General features: G+C 35.3%; 1 protein-coding gene across 2 annotated transcripts; it reads right to left on the bottom strand.

Annotated features, from left to right (window-relative positions):
- Nucleotides 1–144: 144 nt before the first annotated feature.
- On the bottom strand, nucleotides 145–21,460 carry ATP6V1H (ATPase H+ transporting V1 subunit H). Of its 2 annotated transcripts, XM_070942302.1 has the most exons (15): nucleotides 21,342–21,460; nucleotides 19,281–19,322; nucleotides 18,306–18,428; nucleotides 16,706–16,808; nucleotides 14,108–14,197; nucleotides 12,850–12,963; nucleotides 12,654–12,758; nucleotides 10,682–10,723; nucleotides 10,361–10,458; nucleotides 9,276–9,468; nucleotides 7,776–7,954; nucleotides 6,288–6,413; nucleotides 5,177–5,278; nucleotides 3,948–4,061; nucleotides 145–349 (listed from the first exon to the last, which is right to left on the bottom strand). In XM_070942302.1, exons 3-15 carry the CDS (start codon nucleotides 18,407–18,409, stop codon nucleotides 289–291), a joined length of 1,431 nt encoding a protein of 476 aa, XP_070798403.1. In that variant the 5' UTR covers nucleotides 18,410–18,428; nucleotides 19,281–19,322; nucleotides 21,342–21,460; the 3' UTR covers nucleotides 145–288. The 2 variants fall into 2 exon arrangements, with proteins under 2 accessions (XP_070798403.1, XP_070798402.1); XM_070942301.1 differs by lacking the exon at nucleotides 19,281–19,322.
- Between the last annotated feature and the right edge of the window lie 1,273 nt (nucleotides 21,461–22,733).

Here is a 22,733-nt window from a genome sequence, read left to right as displayed (position 1 = left end):
AACAATAAAAAAACAATATGGAATAATTATTTTTTTATTTTTTTAAGACAATAAATACATAAAATAAAGACATTACACATTAGCTATCTTGGATATTCTGTTGTATTCTTGCTAGCAAATGAAATGATTTACAAGACAAGGCCCTTCAGGCAACAAGATTGGAAGATTTATTGGAAGGAAAGCTCACAGTAGCAGACAGCTAAAGGGACTTCAACTACATTATTTTCTTCTGTGTACTTGAAGGTACTTGTAGCAATTATGATTATTCTCAGCAAAGAGAGTTGAGGCTCAGCTTCGTGCTGCAGCTGTTTGAGGCTGTTCTGACTGTAGCTGTTTTCCAAGATATTCCCTACAAAAAAACAATGTGGAAAAGGGAAGAGAAAAAAATATGAAAAGACAATACTTAAATGGAGTTTTTCCAGAAAGGAATAAACAACAAGAGGCAATGAAAAACAAGTATGCAATTTACTGTCTGAAGACCAGTCAATCCTTTCACAGTTTAGAGATTCTACTTTTGAGAACGTATTCAAATTTGAATTTTAAATAAGGAAACCAAATATCAAACAGTATTCATGCTAGTTTATATTAGATGGGCATTGACCATATAGCAGCTTTAAATTTTATTGTACATCATACAATAATTGTTGGAAAAGGTGATGAAAAATAAGGCATCATGTGGTCTTTCTACAGAGATTGTAATGCACCAGCTTTGCTAGGAAAACCAGCAATTTCTCTACAATAAAATTAAGGCAAGATGATCTTCTCCTCATCTCTGCTACACTATTCCACAACATCTGTGTACCTAAAAAGTCCTATGCAGACAGGGATATATACATGGGGATTTCACTTCATTCAATCCCTACAATCCCTTGATAAAGGTTGGATTGAAAAAGAGACACTGGATCAAAATTATCCAGTGAGTTTGCAATGCCTAAAGGTGGATTTCAGACTAGGTTTCATCAATCCTTCAATATTTTAACTATTGCACCACATTGGTTAATATTAATCTCTTCAAATCTAATAATCTCTAAAAGTTGGGTACTTAATGTTTCACAGTTAAGAAAGAAGTAGAATATTAACAAGTTGTAGAAGCTTAAGAGTCAGAATTTTATGAAATTGTGCTAACGTTCAAGAATCAATCAAACCAAACACAGCACTTTGTGCTCCTGAATTTAAAAGGGTGGGGGGGGTGTCTGGAACATGTCATCCATTTACAGTGCTTGAATAAAGACATTTGCAACAAGACAAGCAGGGGAAGAACTGAATTTTTACTTAGAGCAACTTAATTGTGACTGACTCTTATTTAGATTCTGCAAGAAAATATGTTTTTTCATCTGCACATGTATGCCAGCTCAGTTATATTGTATGATGCACAGAAAGGTTAAACTAAAAATAACAAGAACATTGAACATAATCTCTGTAGCAAAAGACCAGAAGACAACATTTATTACTGGAAAGAAAAAACAGCTAAGCATTGTTAAATCAACTTGGAGAGCAAGTTAAAAGAACATTTTAGGTCTAATATTTATGCAGCTTCACATTATTATGCACCCGCCCTCTGGAATGAGCTACCCCCAGGGATACGACTAATCCCGGACCTCCGGACCTTTCCCCAGGCTCTGAAGACTTTTTTATTTCAGCAAGCCAGGCTGATTTAAAAATTTTTTAATTGGTTAATTTTATGGGTAAGGGGTTTTAAATTGGGGGAAGCCAATATAGATTTAATTATGTTTTAAAGTATTTTAATGTTTATATTGTATGTTTTTTAATCCTGGCTGTTCATTGCCCCGAGTCCTTTGGGGGAGGGGCGGTATAAAACTTTAATAAATGAAATGAAATGAAATTATAACATTAATTTCAAACAACAAAAATTAGCTTTCTAATTAATACAATACATAGTTCATAAACACTATACATTTAATTACATCAGTTTTATTTTACTTTTAAATAAAGGAATTATATGTATGTAATGTTGCCACTTCTGCTAAATACTGTAAGCCTCAGGAAACATGCACAGTAATTGACTCTAATGCACTTCTTCAAGACCAAAAGCCTTGTGCAGTGCATGATTACAAATAATTTGTTAGCCCACTATCTCTAATGCAGTAATTTAATTCACTAACTTTATATTGGAAGTAGCTTGCAGTTCTGAAAATTACTAGACTTTGTTAAGGTCTGCTATGGTATACATGGTTTTTATATATGCTTCCCCCCTCCCAATATTCATAAATCATTCAAAAAGAAAATCATACAAAATTGACTATATGTGCGTCTCACAATGTAGGGCCATGCTATTTATGCCAACATGAAGCAAAATTTTACTTTTTGAATTATAGATAATTTGATGCATTAGCACAGAATAGATTCAAGGCATAGTGGGACACTTATTGGTGAGATGGAATAATGCATGTAGCCATCAGTGAGAATCAGATTGATGCCAAAACAGTGAGAACAATAATGTTCAAGAAGGCCTGCTCAGTAATTGCAAATTTATGTTTTAGAATACCACTATTTTTCAAAAAAAAAAAAATGTAAAGGAGTGGTGATAAATTGGACTGGGAGGCTTTGCTCATGGTCACTCATGCCATGGTCACCTGCCTTATGGATTACTGCAATGCGCTCTACATGAGGCTGCCCTTTAAGAATGTCAACTAGTCCAGAATGCAACAGCATGCACAGTAATGGAAACCACTAGGTTTACCCATGTAACATCTTTGCTGTGTGAGCTACGCTGGCTTCCAGTTTCTTTCTTGGTTTATTCAACATGCTGGTCATCATCTTTAAAGCCCAGGAACAGGGACAGGTTGTTTGCAGGACCTCTTTTCTAAGAACATCTACCTGCCCTACCAGATCACATAGGGTAGGCACATATCTAGTCCCTTCCCCTAAATATTACCATCCAATGGGAGCTAGGAAGCATGCCTATTTCATGATAAAACCTGCACACTGAAATTTGGCTTTGAAGTCCTGGCTTTTCTCCCAAGTGTTGGTATCAGATTGGATAACTGCACACTAAGGGTTTGATTTAGCACCAGGTTCGTTTTTAATATTTTAATATGTATAGTTTTAATATGGTTTTAGATGATGTCTTAACTTTTGATTGTGAGTAATGAGATTCAGAGAATAATGCCTCAATCTCAATTCCATTGCATTCCTGACTTTCTGGACTTTTAAATGAATGCTTTAACTTTTTTTCTTGACGTTGAGCTAAACGTTCTGTCACTGATAGTGCTGCATGCATTCTAAGTAGCCACTGAAAAATTGCAGAAAAAATAGAGCCCAAGTAAAGTAGTATTGATTATGTTATGTCTGCTGCATAAGCAATAATGCTATTAAATTCTAGGCGCTGCCTGACAGGGTGTAGATTTTTTTGTAATACAAATCCTAAAAACTCCAGTTAATATTAATAAAATATACATATAGATTTGTATGAAAAACAAGTAGGCAAGTTAATTATTTGTAATTTCTGCAATTAATACATTTTACTAGATGGATAAAGAGAATGTGCATTAAATTCTATTTATATTTTATCAATCACATACAGATAGATTTCAGGGACAACATATTACGGAAGAATAAAATCTTGCAAGAAATTTCAGTAAAATATACCAAAAAAGTAAGCAAAAAGCACAAATTGTCAACAAAGATCAAGTTATATGTCATTAAACATCCATTGACAACTCACAAATACTGAAGTGTACAAATAAGCCCTTGTCAAGTACTGAAATATCATAAATGTATAAGGGAAAAAAACCAATAAAAAGCCATACAAATCCATTTCAGCAATATTACTTTCATTTATTGGTGTGAATAACAAAAATAACCAGAATATCATTATTAATCACTGATACTTCATAATTTAGATTTACGATACTTCATAATTAAGATTTAATGAATGAGAAAAATTCCTTTTGTCAATACAGAAATAAAAATTAGCCATCACATACCAATTATGAACCATCAACTTTTGCACAGCAAGTAAGGCATTGTAGCGAACCTGCTGGTCTTCATGATGCATATGATTCATCACAAGCTGTTTTCCACCAAGCTGTTCAATCACACTAAACAAAGAAAGAAAGAAAGAGAAAGGGTAGTGGGGTGTGTAAAATGACATGGGCAGATATATGATTGATATTACTTCCTCTTCTGATTTCTCACAATTAGAAATTTCAAATTATGAACTTGTAGGGGAGTCACCTTGTTCCAAATTTTAAATAGAAGGTAAAACAGTTCAGCTCTAAATAATCAAAATACACATCACTTTAGCATAAAAAATATAATTAGTTTTCTTTACACAATGAAAATGTAATAACAGGCATGAAATCATCCTACTTCAGAGGCCATAGAAATGTATGTTCTTCAGATGGTTTATGGTCAAAATGGCATTCTCACTCTTCACCTTTCTGTCATTTTATTAAATGCAACATGGAAGCCAGGCACCCATTTTCTCTTGGAATGGCTGTCTGAGGGGACTGAATGCCAGATAACTGCAAGACTGGAGTCTGTTTTGAATTCACTGTCAATGCTTCCAGGGGAAGCAGTAGGAAATATGAACAGAATAACAAGAATTTTTAAAGATTAAAAAAAGAGATTAGTTGCATATGTTAATGGATTCTGATTTCCTCTGTGTTTTAAAAACCAGTATTAACTTCATTTTCCAATGGGACATGTAGATTATTTTATACATCCTCAAATAATCCAAGTAAATACATCATATTTAAAACAGGGGTGTCGAACTTGATTTCACTGAGGTTGTGTTTGACCTTAGGCAGAGGATGGGTGTGGCCAGGATGGGCATGGCCAGCTTGACATCACTCATGTCAGGGGACAGCTGTGGTGGCTGAGGCAGGGCTGGAGGATTCTCCTGCAACCCTCTGCCAGTGAAAACGGAGCTGTGCGCGGCCCTCCTGAGCTCCATTTTCAGTGGCAGAGGTACTGCGGGCCGGTCCTTTGGTATTTCGAGGGTGGCCCCGTGGGCCAAATCTAAGCACCTTGGGAGCTGGATCCAGCCCGCAGGCTTTAAGTTTGACACTCCTGATTTAAAGCTTAACACAATTAATAGGACAGCTGTTGCACACATTTTATAGTTGCACACAACTATATAAAAACTTCCATGAAAAATTGAAATAACTACTACAATAACTTGAAGCAGATTTAAGGAGTAAATTTTGCCTACCGTTTTCCTCGAGGATAGTGTCGTACGTATTCTCCCACATCATGAGCAGCTACAGCCAAAACCTGAGGATCGTCTGATACTTCCAAAAGTTTTGTCAAAATTCTACAATACAATTTTATATACATAGTAAGATTTAAATTTTTTACAAAATATTAGAATGTTTAAAATATTAGAATATGCATCCAAATATTTAGAAATATTTATTTCTAAAAAGTCCATATCAACTTACAACTTCACTAACCATATGAAAAGAATAAACTATCTTATTAAAATATACCATGAAAATATGTTTTAATTATTTTATTCCTTTGATTACAAATAATGAGGTATACTGTTCAGTGAATTTCTGAACAAAGGCATATTGGTATTTTTGAAAGTTGTCAATGTGACTCACGCACAACTAAAAGTATTGCGTTAATATGCATCCAAATTAGGTTTCAAAGCCAGAAATCCAAATTATAAGTTTAAAAAAATCACTGACAGGTGTAGGAACATACCAGTTTAAATGGATAATATAAATAACTAAAATATTTTGGCTTCACTGAAGAAATGTGCTATATTAAGATGGAGCATACATATACTTGATGCTGATTTTTAATTTAATGTTATTTATTTGCATTTGCATGGAGACTCCATGAACCTTACAGTAGCTCATTCCACAATCTTCAATAGTCTCCATATGTTTTCAGGAAATAAGAGTTGAAGATTTACATCTATATATGTTTGCTTCTCTGGAGTTCAAAGTGGTGGTTCCACTTAGTAGAAATGAAGTACAAATATTTGTTCCATCTCATAACACAGAATTTATAAGCTAATACCCTTGCTGTAGCCTATATTTTAAAAACAATAAAAATGTGATTTGCTCTTTCACAATCACATGGTTTTAAAACAGAGGAGTTTCAGAAGGAATGCCAAAGACACTCCTCAAAACAATAAGGAGAAGGGTTGCAATCTAAAGAATATTTTGTTTAAAGAAGTGTTTCCTTGAAGTGAAATTTAAATTTCATCTTGCCTAGAGGTTTAAAATGCAATTTTCATTATTCTGAACAACACATACATTTCAATTGTTAAAGAAAAAATGGGGGGAAAAGGAGGGAATCTCAGGACGTACTTCAACAGTTCGTAATTCTTTTCATTTAATCTTACAGCATTTTCCCTCCAGAATTTCTCAGATTTGTGAACAGGACTCCATTCCAGTCTTCCCGACTTAAGCTCTGAACTATATTCATCAAAAGAACTGCAGAAAAATTGAAGATGAATTTAGGAACAAAAGATCCTTGAGAACAATATATGATGCCCTATTGCTTTTTCCACCGGACTTAAATAGCTGCACATTCCTAATCTTAACTACCAGACTAATTTTGTCATGTTTACTGGGCACTGTAGAGAATGTTTTAAAGGTATTGGCTGTCAATTCCATTATGCTGAAAGTGTAAAATGGCATAGGAATACCTACTCAAATGATTTACTCATCAGCCACTATTGCCCTATTTTGGTTTTATATGATATGATATTACAAAGATGATTACACTTTAAAGTTATAAGTATACTTTTAAATTATATAGCATAAATATTGAGCATATTATTATATAAGGAATTATGGAATCATCAAGCATGGGGGCCAGCAAAAACAAATTACTCTTCAATATTGTAAAGACAGCATGATTCCAGAGTGACAATCTTGGATCAGTGATATGTATTCCCTTTCTGTTTATGAACTAGTTTGATATCAGTATAATAGGAAGACTGCCAATATTATTCCATGTGATTAAAACATACTTGTGTATTCCAAAATGCTTTTCCTTTTATGCTTTTCCTCTGTTTTTCAACTGATCTACTTTTTATTTTTTTAAACCTCTATTTTAAAGAGATAAAAATTTATATTTTTCTTTTCCTAATACCAAAGAAAAAACTGCTATTCTGTTAAAGCTGTTTCTCCTAGAGTTTATTGATTTTACAATTTCATTTTTAAAGTGGTAGTAATATTGTTGAGAAAAATCAGATGCAACATTCTTTGTTCTAAAACAGCGGTCACCAAACTTTCTGGCCAGCCACTCACACTGCCTAATTCTGAATAGCCATGGTTTAGTAATGGGTCGCAGCTTGGAGGTTGGGGGTCCCTGTTCTAAGAGATTGTTCTCTCTCGTAACATTTGGCTTATCCTTCAAAATATTGATTCATAAACTCTATGAAATTCACTCATTATCCAGGTATCTGAACTTGGATAATAAAATCATCATTTAAATTTAAGAAGAGTTAATTATGTTAATAATGTTAATAGCCTTTATGATTCTACATTATTTGGAGTTTTTGTTATAATGAGGGATGTAATTGAAAGACTAATTGTAGTAGCTGTGACCACCAGACTTTTTAAATTTTAAGTACAAACCATCTAAGGACACAATTTATTAGAAGAGGTTTTTTTAAGGGCCCTCAAAATGATTTCCTGCAAAGTTTTTAGAAACAGCACTTTGAGATTAACTATTTACTTAATGTCTCAATTTGTAGCTGATCATAACCAATAGTTTTGTGAGGAAAAGAGTTTTAACTGAAGTCTGACCAACATTCTTATTTTTAAGATTCTAAATGCAAAATGTACCTGAGATCCTGGACACTCTCTCCAAGTTTATCCAACAGAAATTTTATATCCTCACTTATATCTTCATCGTCATATTTCTGTTGCTCCAAATTTTCTAATTGCTTCAGTACTTTGCACTGGATCATGGCAAGAGCATATTCTTGGCGGGTTTCTCTCTCAGTGGACTTTTCTAGAAAATTCTAAGGGAAAAATATAAGGGATTTTTAAAATGTCATCTATCATAAATGAAAAATATATTGTTTTGTGATTTGTGCCTATATATTTTAATATTTATAATATCACTAAGCTGTTCCCTCCAGTAAGCTTACAAGAAAAAAAGTATACCTTTATACTTAAAATGATACCATAACAGCCAAGGAAACAAATAAAAGGATCAACATACAAATCAACTCACTGGAGACACAAATGACCAAGCTCAAATTATCCTACTTCTGATACATTATGTGAAGTATAATGTATACTCTTCTCTGAGAAAGACTCTAATGCTGGAAAAGATGAAAGGAAAGAGAGGAGAATGACCAGCAGCAAAGTGGTCATTTTATGCCGCCCTTCTCCGAAGACTCAAGGTTGCTTACAATGTGTTAAGCAATAGCCTTCATACTTTTGTATATTTTATATTCAGATATAATATATATTTTATATTTTTGTATATCCGTCATTCAGATGGATTCAGTTACAATTGCAATGGATGCATCGTTAGAAAATTTGGAGGACCAAGTTAGGAACAGATCATCAGGGAGAAAATGTTTTTAAAGGGTTGCTAAGAGTTACCACCAACTTGATGGCACATAATCAATCCATCACCATTAACAACATTTGCTCAGACCCTCAGTGTCTCCAAAACAATTTAGAGAAAATGATGTCCAATGGCTTTTCTCTATAAAACTCTATCAGCAGAATTGGAAAATGGAGATTCATTTTCCTTCTACAGCTACTGGAACACCCCCAATTTCTACTCTGGAGTAATGAGCTTCCTTGCCTGTGAAAGTTGCATGAAGGGAAGGAGATTCTGAGTGTGGGAGTATAGTGGATTGCATTTAAGAGCATGTGATTCATAAGCACCAAATGATAGGTGCACAAGTCTTCCAGATAAAGGCATACAGTACTTGGCTTCACAACTTTAAAATCTGAAAATATTCAGGGAAAATGGCTTGGTGGACATGACATTTACTATGCAGTTTAATGCTGCATCTCTCTCTCTTTTTTTAATAGGCAATGTACAGTAAATCCAATTTAAGGCTGTGGCACAACCTTCCTCCAATAGTTCCCATACTGGAAAACCCTGTCCCAAAATAAATATTGCCAACAAACAGACCTCTCTCAGGCATAGGGCCTTGGTATGAATTGGAACTACAGCGAAGAACAAACAATTGAGGCCCTTCCAGTTCAGAAGCCAACTCTTGGTTGAAAAGAAAACAGTCAAACAACACCAAGTTACAATATATATATAAAAACACACCACAGCCAGTTTCATCTGGTCAATGTGCTTCATCCACTCACCCGAAATGCTGCCAAAATGATCCTGGTTACTTTCTCTTTTACAGACTCTTGAAGGATGTCAGATAAAACAGGAACAATATTGTAACGTCGCAAGTGTTCACACATTTGGGGACTGAAGGCCAAGAGCCAGACAGAGAAAATCATCTGATATTGAAGCTGGAAACCACACTTGTTACTTAATACTCCCATTATACTGGAGGGGGGGAAAAGACATATAAAAAATACAGTTTCTATCTGATCAGCCTCTATTTTGCCCTTATTCCCAAGATCTTGAAAAGTTGGTCTCTCTTTTTCAAAAAAAAGGTAGGGGAAAATCATGTAGAAGCTGATTTTTAGAGTTCTTGTAAACCTCTTAAATCAGCAATGACCATGGGAGGCATCTGTTATTTTTTCTGGGTAATGAAATTACATGTTCTTCTGAAAGCCACAACTATTATTAGTTTCACTGCTGAATTGCACTTATGGAGTGCCTTGATTGAACAGTCAACATGAGCATGTTTTCGTCTAATTTAAATGTCCTAGAGCAACTCCTCAGCATTCAATGCAATTTCATCCAAGTTTATTGTGAACAGAATAGCAATTTTAAATGAATTCGGATTTATGTTTATAATTCATCATGCCAGTGTTCCTGTCCGTAATATAATAAGTAGTCCCCATTATTCTTTAAGTACAATCTTCTGCTCACGCACAGAGAATGTCTCTTTTATTCTTCTAAATCAGACTTCTAAATCAGTGGTGAAATGTAAAATTTGTTACTACCGGTTCTGTGGGCATGGCTTGGTGGGGGGGTAATGTGACTGTGTGGGCATGGCCAACTTTTTTTTTTTTTTTAACTTTTAAAAGCATTTTTTCTACAACCTCTTTGGCCAAAAAATGCTCTTAAAAGTTAAAAAAAAAGCCTCCGATGATCGCGCAGCTCAGCCAGGCATGGGGTGGGGACAGGGATTTTTGCTACCACCTGCCGCCATCACTACCGGATCAGGCGATCCGGTCCAAACTGGGAGCATTTCACCCCGGATCTAAATGTACCCCAAGACAGTCCACTAAAACAGCAGACACTGATTTGTCTTCTTACAAATACTCACCAGTTTACTCCATCTGATTCTACCCATGCAAAACGGTATTCATTGACTCTGAGCATCAACTGCAAACATCCAGCAACACATTGGACATATTGTGAACTCTACATGAAAGAAAAATACACTTCCCTAAAGATATGTACATAATATGATTTCTTAAGTAAGAAGTCTCCAATTATTCATCGATCATGAAATCAGAAACTGGCCCAACAGTAGAAATGCCTGTTGCTACTTTCAGGCTGGAGAAAGTTCAATTTAAAAAACAAAACAAAAAGAACAAAGGTTAGCCCAGATCCAGACTATATTCTTGAAGAAATATATACTTACATCAGTTCCAGGCTCATTAGTACTTCCAGTACCACGTAGTTTCTGGCATAAAACAAAAAAAGATATACTCTCAGAATTATTTTTATTTAAAGGAAATTTACATAGATTTAAAAAACTACAGAAACATAAAAGAAAAAGTAGGCAAAGAAAAAATAAAAAGGTAAAAGAAAAAATAATATAAAGGAAAGAAAAAGAAAAGTATCTAAAGAAGCAATTTGCATCAATTACAAACACAATTTATGTTCTGAAGACTCATAAAGAATAATTGGGTATGGGATGTCCTTTTTATTTCATTCTCATGAATGGCCTTTTTAACCTGAAAATATCCATAAAAATACCCATTTAGTCAAGTTCACGAACTTCAGAACATATTTAGATATTTCATATTGGAATTTTCTGCTTTGTTTCATTAATCAATAGAACAGAAGTCTACAGGTTTCTATAGAGTTTGCTGTCATAGTAAAATATAATAGCAATAGCACTTAGAATTACCGTATTTTTCGGAGTATAAGACACACCTTTTTCCCCCCTAAAAGGGGGTGAAAATTTAGGTGCGTCTTATACACCGAATGTAGCCCTGTCCACTCACTGGCCCCCACCCTTTGGCCTCTGCCTCACAGCAGTTACCTCCTTGCAAGCAAACAGCAAGAAAAAACAGCTCCTTTAAGCTTCAGCACAGCCTAGTTAGCACAAGTTGATTGATCATCCTCCCGACTCTCAGCTGATTTGCTCTCAGCTGTTTTGCACAGGGCTCTGCTGCTTGTAGCAAAGAGGTAAATTGCTGGAGCAGATCTTTTTTTTCCTTGTGCTAATCAAGCTATGCTGAAAACGAAAATGAAAGTAAAGCAGGCTGTTTGCTGCAACGAGGCAAAATTGCTCAGAGGGAGATTTCTTTTTCTTCTTTTCCTCATCAAAAACAGTAGATGCGTCTTATACTCCGGTGCGTCTTATACTCCGAAAAATACAGTATATTTATTTATTTGTTTCCATTTCTATACCGCCCTTCTCCAATAGGACTCAGGGCGGTGAACAGCCAGAGTAAAAAACAGAACATACAAAATTTAAAAACAGTTTAAAATGATTAAATATTTTTGGCTGTAATTTAAAAACAACCCAATTTAAAATCAGTTTAAAATTTAACTCAAGCCAGCCCAGCTAGTTGAAATAAATAAGTTTTCAGGGCCCGACGAAAAGTCCGGAGGTCTGTTATTGTACGTATCTCTGGGGGGAGGTTGTTCCAGAGGGTGGGCGCCGCCACAGAGAAAGCTCTCCCCCTGGGGGTCGTCAGCCGACATTGTCTGGCGGACGGCACCCTGAGGAGGCCCACTCTGTGCGAGCATACTGGCCGGTGGGAGGCTATTGGTGGCAGAAGGCGGTCTCATAAATACCCCGGCCCTAAGCCATGGAGCGCTTTAAAGGTGGTGACCAACACAATATACCGCTTCATAGAGTTTTACAGCTCTCTGAAAACAGTTTATAGAGTCAGCATATTGCCGCCAACAAGGTCCTCATTTTACCAACCTCAGAAGGATGGAAGGCTGAGTCAACCTTGAGCTGATGGGAATCGAACTGCCAGCAGTCGGCAGAAGTAGCTTGCAGCACAACATTCTAAGCACTGTACCACCACGGCTCTTGATCATGAGTTCTGTATGGTAACACACCCAATAACTTTTCTTGGCATAAAAGCCAATGGGAAATTTCCTAGTTGTGTGATGCTACTCAAATACATTAGTTTCATGCATTTTTCAGGAGAAGACCCGCAACAAGGATATGTCCATACATCCCACGTTGATCAACTTTATTGAAGTCCAGTGAATGTTTGTATTCTCTTCACTTTAAAAAGATCTTATGTCACTGAAAGTAACATAATTCCACCAATATATTAGATGCAGCCCAGAATAGTAATTTCTGTTAAGACTATTTTAATTGAAGTAATTTAATTTACAGATATATTAAGTATGACTACATATACCTGTGAACTAAGCTGAGTTTTAATCCAGTTGAAGTAATAATTTAAGTCACTGCCTTCCATCAGCTCCCGTCCCCAAGCTGCTAGTTTAGCAATAATTCTGGCAGCCTGAAAAATAATACAGAAAACAGAATTTCAGTTCTTTCTAGAAGAATATGCTATTTTACAAATTTCAGATTTTTATTGATTGAAGGTTTACCATATGCACAGTGAAAAGATCCTGTCGATTCAACATTGGCAGGAAATAAGACCATGCAGTGTTCTTGTCCCGCTTTGCATAGTCAAAGAAAATACTAACTCGCTGGTGATTCTCCTGTTGAAAGGAAAAGAATAAATGTATTATTGTTACCAAAGTGGAAGGATCATGACTGATACTTTATATAAGATTTATTTCAAAATGGTTCCAGCAAGGTAAGCAATACATACAACACATACATAGAATTACATTTTGATGTTTATCCTGCATTAGTGCTATGATTAGGTGATAAGAGTAAACTAGATCAAAGCCGATGATAATGCACCATTATCAACACTTCTTGCAGTCCATTTGCCATTCACTGTTGCAATGTATCCATTATCATAGCACTTAAAATGATCTATACTGAAGCATACAAAAGTGCTAGATCAAAAAACAGCCCCCCCCAAACAATTTAATGTTTTGATAAAACTACACAACATTAAAAATGCAAATGACTGCAATATTTAGCAAAGCCACACTACAAAAATATTCTAAGTTAAACTGCAAGACACAAACTTCATTGGAATAATACCTAAGAATAAAAGGATTATTTATTAATTCAGATGCTATAAAAGACATTAAGTAAACATTATTTGTTTTATAGGATTCAAGCAAAGAGAAGGAATTGATAAAGCAAAAGTAATTTAGCATCTCTGGGCAAAAATAATAGGTGCTTATGAGAGTAGCTACTGTTTCCAGATTACCAGGACCTTATATTATGCCTGGAAAGCAACTGGCAATAATTTCTTTTAACATAAGTATGGCATACCAGTTAGCAGTCTAGTTCTGCATTTTTCACCAATCAAAGCTTCCAGACCCAAATAATTCTGAAGCAGCTCTCACAGATACTAGCCAAAACTGTCAGCTGGATAGGATAGCAGGCCATAGTTCATAATATCTGGAGGATACTAGCTTGACTACCCTTTATTGCATAGGATGGTGAAAATCCTGCTTATTGAAAAGCAGCTTAACAATCAGATTCAACTTTCATTTTGCAAGTAGATTGATGCATTATTTGCTTTCAGAAATTTCAAGATATAAATGTAATCATGCCACATTGTAAAAAATGGCTGAAGTATTTTCTAAGGGATCCTACTCACAGGAAGTGTAATCTGCCCAGCATTACTGGGAAAGTGGATATAAAGTAAAAAGCCAGCTCTATTGCAGTAAGAAATCTGCATATCAATTAGTTAATCATGAAAATAGTTAATGAACGTACCTGCAGCATATCATCAACCATAGTTAAAATGTACTGAACTGTCTGTTCCTTGGAGATATGAGTCATCAGACTTATGAATGTTTTAGCACACTAGGAAAAAAATAAATTTTTAGACATTGTTTTCATTCTCATTTTGCTCTGCATTTCTGCAAGCATAGGTTGTACAGTGAACGTGAAAACAATTTTAAATTGTCAGAATATTCACATGTATTGATTTGCTAGAATGCTTTCATCAAGAATATTATTATTGCAAAATTCCATTCATTCAGTTATCACTAAGACAATGGATTTCATATGGAGGAGCAACAATAGCTTCATTCTTCTTTTCAATATAGAAAAATAAATGCTGCATATATTTTGTTACTTCTAATTCACCTTCACAGAGACTAATATTTGCTGTGATTTAAATAAGGAATTGCAAATACCTGCCCCTAGAGTAAATTATGTATGTTAAATCACGTTAACCAAAAAGAAATATGTTGAAATGCCAACTTGATTTTCAAAAGTAACTTGGGAAAAAATAAACAAAATTATTTGTAACCAAGTGCTCTGGCAGCTTGTCTCTTTCTCCTTCACTGTTCCAAAAGATCAGAACTATGACAGCTGAATTTTAAGAGAAACAAGATTGCATTTACACACATAATTATATTAACATGGACCTTTCTTCAAACAGTATCCTTAATGGATTTTACAGGCTGGTGGAGAATATAATAAAATAACTTAATAGGACTATGACTATATGGACACGCATGCAAAGAAATCTTTCTGACACTCTCACTTATGCTGCCCTCCACAAGCTTTCTTAGAATATTCATAAATGTTTCACTAAAGTGGGGGAGAAGAGAAAAGAAAATATCCCTCTAGATTCCTTTGCAAGAAACAATTGTGTACTTAAGGGATGCACAAAATGTTACATTTCAGATTCAGAAAAGTTATTCTTTTCTCTGTGTAGGCATAGTGAAAAGTTTCAAATTCAAAATAGTGCTGCATTGAGTTGAGGTCATTTTTAGTTTTTAGTATTTTCTGTAAGGTCAGAACAGTTGTTTCTAACATATAATAATGTTTAATAAAATTATTTGATTAAGAGCCATGGTGGCACAGTGGTTAGAATGCAGAATTGCAGCTAATTCTGCTGACTACAGGCTGACAGCAGTTTGGCAGCTTGATTCTCACCGGCTCAAGGTTGACTCAGCCTTCCATCCTTCCCTGGTCAGTAAAATGAGGACTCAGATTGTTGGGGGAAATATGCTGACACTGTAACCTGCTTAGGAGAGGGTTGTAAAAGCACTGTGAAGCTGTATATAAGTCTAAGTGCTCTTGCTATTTCTATTGCTATTTTAAACTTAAAACATTTCAAACTGGAGTATTGTGCACACAACAAAGGCATGGTTTTGCTGTTAATAACACACCAACACATATTGTTGGACTATGGTGTTGTTAGACCGGGGTGGACTACAAGACCTCAAGGATTCTTCCACTCCTCTGATGATTCTATGATATAACAAATAAAGCAACAATCCATTTACTGTAGCATGGCTATTAAAGGTACAAAAGTAGCATGTAGCTTCAGATTTACTATGCAATCTATAATAGTGTGGCACAACTATCAGACTTTTGTTAACTGTCTTATTATGAAGCTTGCTGGCATAATGGTAGTGGAAAGTATTACAAGGGTGAATTCACATATGCATGACTGCATGTCGCAAATTAAGCATCAGATATACCAATAACCAGATTATTCTATACAATTTGATTTGTAATGCCTACTAGCATGGCCAATGATTCGGGACTGTAGAATATAATATTGTCTGAACAACAGAGAACACGAGATTGTAACAGAGAACACCAGACTGTTTTTCTATGATAATCAATTTTTCATGAAAATTCATTAATTCTGATTTAAACAGTTTGTGCATCCGCTATCAATTACTGAGTGTCAAAATATGAATCAGTGACATATAGAGATATGTAATTTATCTTCTAGAAATCCATATCAAATAACAAAATGTGAATACTGTTTCAGGATTATTAATAATAGCAAATAATTTGTAAAAGAGTAAACATATTGTACTGCTGAATAACTTTATTGTGACAAAACACCACAGAAGTTAATAGGATTTATTCCTAATTTGAGAAGATGTAATGTAACGTAATGTAATGTAATGTAATGTAATGTAATCTAATGTAATGTAATGTAATGTAAAATATAATATAGCATAGCATAGCGTAGCGTAGCGTAGCGTAGCGTAGCGTAGCATAGCGTAGCATAGCGTAGCCTAACCTAACCTAACCTAACCTAACCTAACCTAACCTAACCTAACCTAACCTAACCTAACCTAACATAATATGGATTAACTGCTATTCCCTGGAGAATATTTGTCAGGGGCACACACTATTTTTAAACTGTCAAAATAATTTTGCTTTGTCACTATTAATAATGTAAGTAGTTTGGGGAAAAATTTGACTACAGCATATAAGAACAGATCTACAAACCTTTCCAACCCCCCCCCCCAAAAAAGCAATAACAAATAAACAAAAAAATAAAACCAAAACAATTCATAACACTGAATAATTTTTGTCCCACAGAAACTGTATTACTTGATTGCCTTCTGTTTGTATTAATTCTTGCTTTTCTTCTGGAGCCCGTTTTTGTTCAAATCTTTGAATGAATTCACAGTCTTCTCCTGAAATCATTAGCCCTCTGCAAAAGAAAAAAAAAAAGAATCTTTTTTTAGCACTTCTGATTTGTAGACTTTATTTATTTCTGCCCCAGAATTCCCACAATTGCTTCTAAAATCACTTATATTCCCAAACTTAAATAGGAAATGATGAACTGGATGGGCAATCTTGAAAACAAAACATCACCGCATAAAGGAAAACCTTATATCTCATATTTAAAAGTATTTACCACTCATCTTAGAGACTTAGTTTCAAGAATTGTTTTTAAACTCCTTGGACAACTGTGAGTGCTTTTTTCCTGTTTAAAAATATATATGTGTCCTTTATGTAAGCCATGTTCTGGCTGTCTTCTGGAGATACATTATGCCCCCTGCCTCCCCAAATTTGTTACAATATGTACGTTTTAAGTCAAAGTTAACTTAATGTTTCAAATCAAATTGGCTTCTCTTTATAACTTGAAGGTTTAAGTTTTATATTTCACATCTATTTTCCACAGCAGTTTAAACAGCTACAACAACAAACAATTCCAAGTACTGTAGACCATTTCCATTATCTTTTTATAACATTTTTCTTACGACATTTCAATCAATAAATTTATTGGCTAAAAAATAATAGATGTATTATTCCTAACACATTTGGAAAACCCAGTTTAAGAATAGAACTTATATTGTTAATCAAGATCAAGCTTGGGACAGGTGATCATAGAGAAAATCTATGTGATGCTAAGCATCAACATCAACTTTGTGATACATAAACAATCAATTATTAAGGGCCAGATATATTAAAAGATAAAATGAAGACTAGACATTGATAATTAGACAAAAACAAATTAAAATGATTTGGATTGGACACTTTCATCAAAAGATCATATAATTTCTTACTTAGGACACAAAAAAACAATTAGGAATAATATTAGTCATAGGCAGGAAGGATATAGCCAAGCCAATATTTTGGTGCAATGACACAATCAATGTCTTGGGCATGGGACAAGGGGGCAGGATATGATGAGTATTAAAAAATCTTGTCCATCTATTTATCCCAATAAGCGTTTCTTTAACTTTCAAGTATCTTCAAGAAGAATAATGAAGGCAACATCAGAAACTTGTTTTGCTATGAAGCAATAATACATTAACATAAGAAAAGTAGTGGGATGAAAAGCTTTGAAAAAGGATATAGCTAGCTGTTAAAAAAATATTTGTAGCCAGAAAGGCTAAATATCTTTCTAAATATATAACTGATTAAAATAAAGTAATGAATAATCTGCTATTCTGAAAACCTGGTTTTAGCTACAACTGCCAATTTACTTAACATGTTACTAGAAGTATGGTTCACAATTATACTACATTGAAATATTTTATGACTATTAACTGACAAATCATTTTTCCCAATTTCCACTGACTCAAGATTTTTCCAAGTCTTAAACAGTGCTCTAGTTTCCAATACATCTACATATACTTTATGTAACTATTTTAGAGAAATTATGCCACTTATAACCATTTATACCCAGTTCAAAACTTACTGTAGATACAACTGCCAATTTACTTTATTAGCCCGAACTTCAGCTGCTTTAGCAGCAATGATATTGGTGGGGACAGCAGCATCAACAGCACCCCGAATATCCATAATTACTGTAATTTAAAACCTATTAAGGAAACAAATATAAATATGAGTTTGCAATAAACCTGAACAATGCTTCAGTCAATACGTGAACACTGAAATCAGTTTACTTTCATGGATCTAAATTTCATTGGCTCTTTGGTAGTTTCTTGATTGAGGTATTGTTTACTTGATTGTTGGTCTGAAGCTTATTAACTTCAAATCAATAATCAAAAAACAAGTAAACAATACCCCAGAAACTGCCAAAGCGACAACAGTAAACAGTCCCAATCAAAGAATCTCTAAGACCTCCCCCACAACACTGATAGATAAACTGACAGCAAACACCACTCCTTACAACACTGATGTTACCTACCTTGGGTAATGAAACATCTGCAAGAAAACAAGCAAGCTCAGAGAGCACCAAGGACCGCTCAATCTACTGTAATGTCTTAATTTGAGGAACGTAATAAATAAACAAAAGCAATGCTATTTTTGTTTATCTATTAAACTATCTCTGAAACAATTATAGAAATTATAATCATAATTCACCCATTCTCTCTCTCTCTCTCTCTCTCTCTCTACCCAACCCCCCCCCCCCCCCGTGTTAGGTTGTTGCTTTAATTTTACTTAATATACTGTAATACGTAATAAAATTAATGAAAAGGATTTATTTATACTAAAATATATATGGCATAGAATTAAAATATATTAAAAGGGAAACCACTATGTTATGTGCTTCAAACAGATAGTTTTATATTTGCTACTATTTAAATTATGAAAATTAAACAAACAATTCCTTGGCTGAGGTAAAGCAAACCAAGAAATCTATTTAATTCAATAATTCAACTTTTGAACTACTTTCAAAAGTTCTTATAAACATAAAAATGTTACATACCTCATAAAATGAATCATCCTGTGTTTATGCTGTATTATTAACCTCGATTGACAAAGTTCCATATTATGTTTGTTATAGAAAATATATTTTTTTAGCATACAGTCCCACCTCATTCAGTAAGAAGAGAACCAGACCTAATGCAATGGCACCAATTTTCTGAACATTTTAATAAAAACCTTTTTTGTTTTCTTACAGAATTCCAGCTGGTGTTAGTTAAACTATTTGTACAAAAATGCACTCCCTCTGAAATAATTATTTGATACATAATTAGTATGGCTTGTTTAAACTATGTTTTTAATAACTGTAAATTGGAATAGTATTGTTTTTATTATTTACAATGTACTTTATTGTGGTTACTTTTCCTTGATTAGAGTTCTGTAAATTGCATGTAACAATTTACTTCAGAAAACAAAATAATGGGAAAGTATTGTTTTTATTATTTACAATGTACTTTATTGTGGTTACTTTTCCTTAGTTAGAGTTCTGTAAATTGCATGTAACAATTTACTTCAGGAAACAAAATAATGTGCAAAATACCACTCCATTATTACACATCTGTTACCAAAATAAAATTCCTGTTACTTATTAAACAGATATCCCTTATGAAAGAAAAGAATCCCAACTCAAGTTTCCACATCCAATTCCATCTGGAAACCAGCTGTTGGATTTGGTTCTTCCTATTGTTTCATATTTTAAATTTTGCATTTCAAACTAAAGCTTTCTACACATGCTTTTCCAAAATTTAAGTGCAACTGATCACAGAACACAGCTTATTTTTGAAAAAACACGGACAAATTGTATTTAATATCCCAATGTAGTATCAATTGTTCATGCTAACTTAGAAAAGCAGAAGGACAGCTAAATATCATTGCACCAATGACCTTCACCATTTTGTTTTCTCCTCAAATAGTTTCTGGCCTACTCTGAATTTCTGATGCCAAAACAACTATTTAGTTTTTATTGCATCAAGTCATGACTAGGGCAGGATGTCGATCAGTACTAGCCAACTCTACCTGACCAAACCAGCTGAAACTGTATTACAGTCATCTAACCATATCTGCAAAAACCAGATTAATCCTTACTTCCTTTCCCCTGCAAATACAGGGGAAAGGAACATATTATTGGATGAAACAGCTATTACGGCCTTTTTTCGTTAAAGCAATGCTAGCAAAAGCAAGGTTTAGTTCAGAGAAAGGCAGCTGCAGGAACGATCTGGCCTATGATTTGTTCAGAAGAACCTAGCCAAGTTCAGCTATATCGCCCTGCAAATAATCTCTCTCTCTCTAAAAGCAGCGTGGTAAGAAATACAAGAAATACATTCCTATATTTAACAAACCGATGGGATGAACAATAGCAATTCAGCAAACTCGGGGACACAAAGATTCAGAGAACTAAAATATTTGGAACAAGCAGCTCCCGTCTCATAATCAATATACGCAAAGTTTGTTTTATTACATCTACTCGGTATATACTGGTACAGTATATACCGGGTAGAGCATATACATCGAAGACAAATTCCTTGTGTGTCTAAACACACTTGGCCAATAAAGAATTCTAATCTATTTGCTTAAAGCATCTGACCTATCTAACTTATTCTTTCTGTAGGGAAGCCGCTGTCTGAATATTAAGAGAACTGAGAGATCAGGAAAATCATATTAATAAGTTATTTTTCCTAAAACAAGGTCAAGGAAAAAAAACGTCTGAGAGCAGCAGGGTGGCAAAGAACCGCCGCCTTGTGTGACCTTCCCCTGGGAAGCCTAAAGGGTCGGCGCTGGAGGCAAGACGTTGAATTGGGCAGTCTCTGCAGGGCCGGCTACAATGCACTGCTGGCAACGGGCCGCTCGGGAGCGAGGAGAAAGGCCGTTTACTTTTCCTTCCTCTACCGAGTTGCACCGCGACAGCAAGGTCTAGGCGAGCGAGGTTGGGCAGAAAGGCAGCAGAGGCGCCTTGTCGCCTTCCCGCTGGCCGCTAAACTCTTAAGCTTCCCTGTTGTGCAGATGCGACCTCTGCTCTGCCACGCTGGGGTGGCCCTCGAAGGGAGAAAGAGCTACGACGTCTCACCTCTCTGAGGAAGCTCGGCAACCAAACGATGCAAACGTTCCCGGCAACCGGGAACGGCAGACGATTCGTAGGCGGACGATTCGCAGTCAGCCACCGAGCGGAGAAAGGAGAACCGACACTCCCGGTCATATGACAAGAGTTCAGCTGACAGCCCCACTGAACGAGCTACGGATGCCGACAAGGTGCCGAAGAGCGGCCCGAGCACCGCTAAAGCACTAACAGAGATCGGCGCGCGTTGTGCGTTAGGCAGACTGGCGTAACCCTCCCCTTTCGGGGTATTGCGAACCACAACTCCCAGCGTCCATTAGAAACGTGGTGTTTTCTTTTTCTTTCTCTCTCTCTCTCTCTCTCTCTCTCTCTCTCTCTCTCTCTCTCTCTCTCTCTCTCATATTAAAGATTTTTTTAAGGAAGAAGGGGGGGAAATTAAAGAAAAAGAAAAATTCAGAGAAGTAGCTTCCAATCTTCTTTATACCAGTTATAAGTACTATTACAAATTTACCTCTTCGATTATTACATGGTTACAACATAACTCTCTTCCTTCTATAGTCTAAAGGTAAAGGTTCCCCTCGCACATATGTGCTAGTCGTTCCTGACTCCAGGGGGCGGTGCTCATTCCGTTTCAAAGCCAAAGAGCCAGTGCTGTCCGAAGATGTCTCGGTGGTCATGTGGCCGGCATGACTAAACGCCAAAGGTGCATGGAACGCTGTTACCTTCCCCCCCAAAGGTGGTCCCTATTTTTCTATTTGCATTTTTTACGTGCTTTTGAACTGCTATGTTGGCAGAAGCTGGGACAAGTAACGGGAGCTCACCCCGTTACGCGACAGTAGGGATTCGAACTGCTGAACTGCCGGCCTTTCGATCTTCGCCACCGAGTCCCACATTTCTATAGTCTATACACTGTCTAATCATCAAAACACTTTTTTCTGTCTTGCACAAAAAGTCTATAGTGGGTTTCCAATCAGCAGTAAATATAAATACGGTTTTTTTCTCATCAATGAAAGTCAATTTAATCTTCTCAGCAAGTTCTGAGCAAATTATCTTCACCAACCATTCTTTCAATGTCAGTAATGCTGAATCTTTCTATCTTTATACATACAATAATCTTGCTTCAGTTGTCATGTACACAGTTCCACAACTTTTCTTCCAACTGTTCGCCCATCTATTCCAAAGGAAAAACTTGTTCTCAGTTGTAGGTGAATCTTTAAAACCCTCTGAATCAATGTATAGCATTTGAATTCAAATTTTCTAGCTTTTTTGGTAAATGTTTGTTGGATTATGCAAAAACATAAAAATAAGATGTTTCCAACATAAATTTGAAGCGCCTTTATACATTCTTAGACAATTTCTCTGGTGATATACTGTATACCAATGGTACATCAAATAAGAATTAAG

This window comes from Pituophis catenifer, unplaced genomic scaffold (assembly GCF_029215685.1).
Source record: "Pituophis catenifer annectens isolate HBS135680 unplaced genomic scaffold, rPitCat1.0.hap2 SCAF_3, whole genome shotgun sequence".
NCBI classification, from domain to species: domain Eukaryota; kingdom Metazoa; phylum Chordata; class Lepidosauria; order Squamata; family Colubridae; genus Pituophis; species Pituophis catenifer.
The sequence above is the reverse complement of the archived record's forward strand: the minus strand, read 5'-3'. Positions and strand labels throughout refer to the sequence as shown.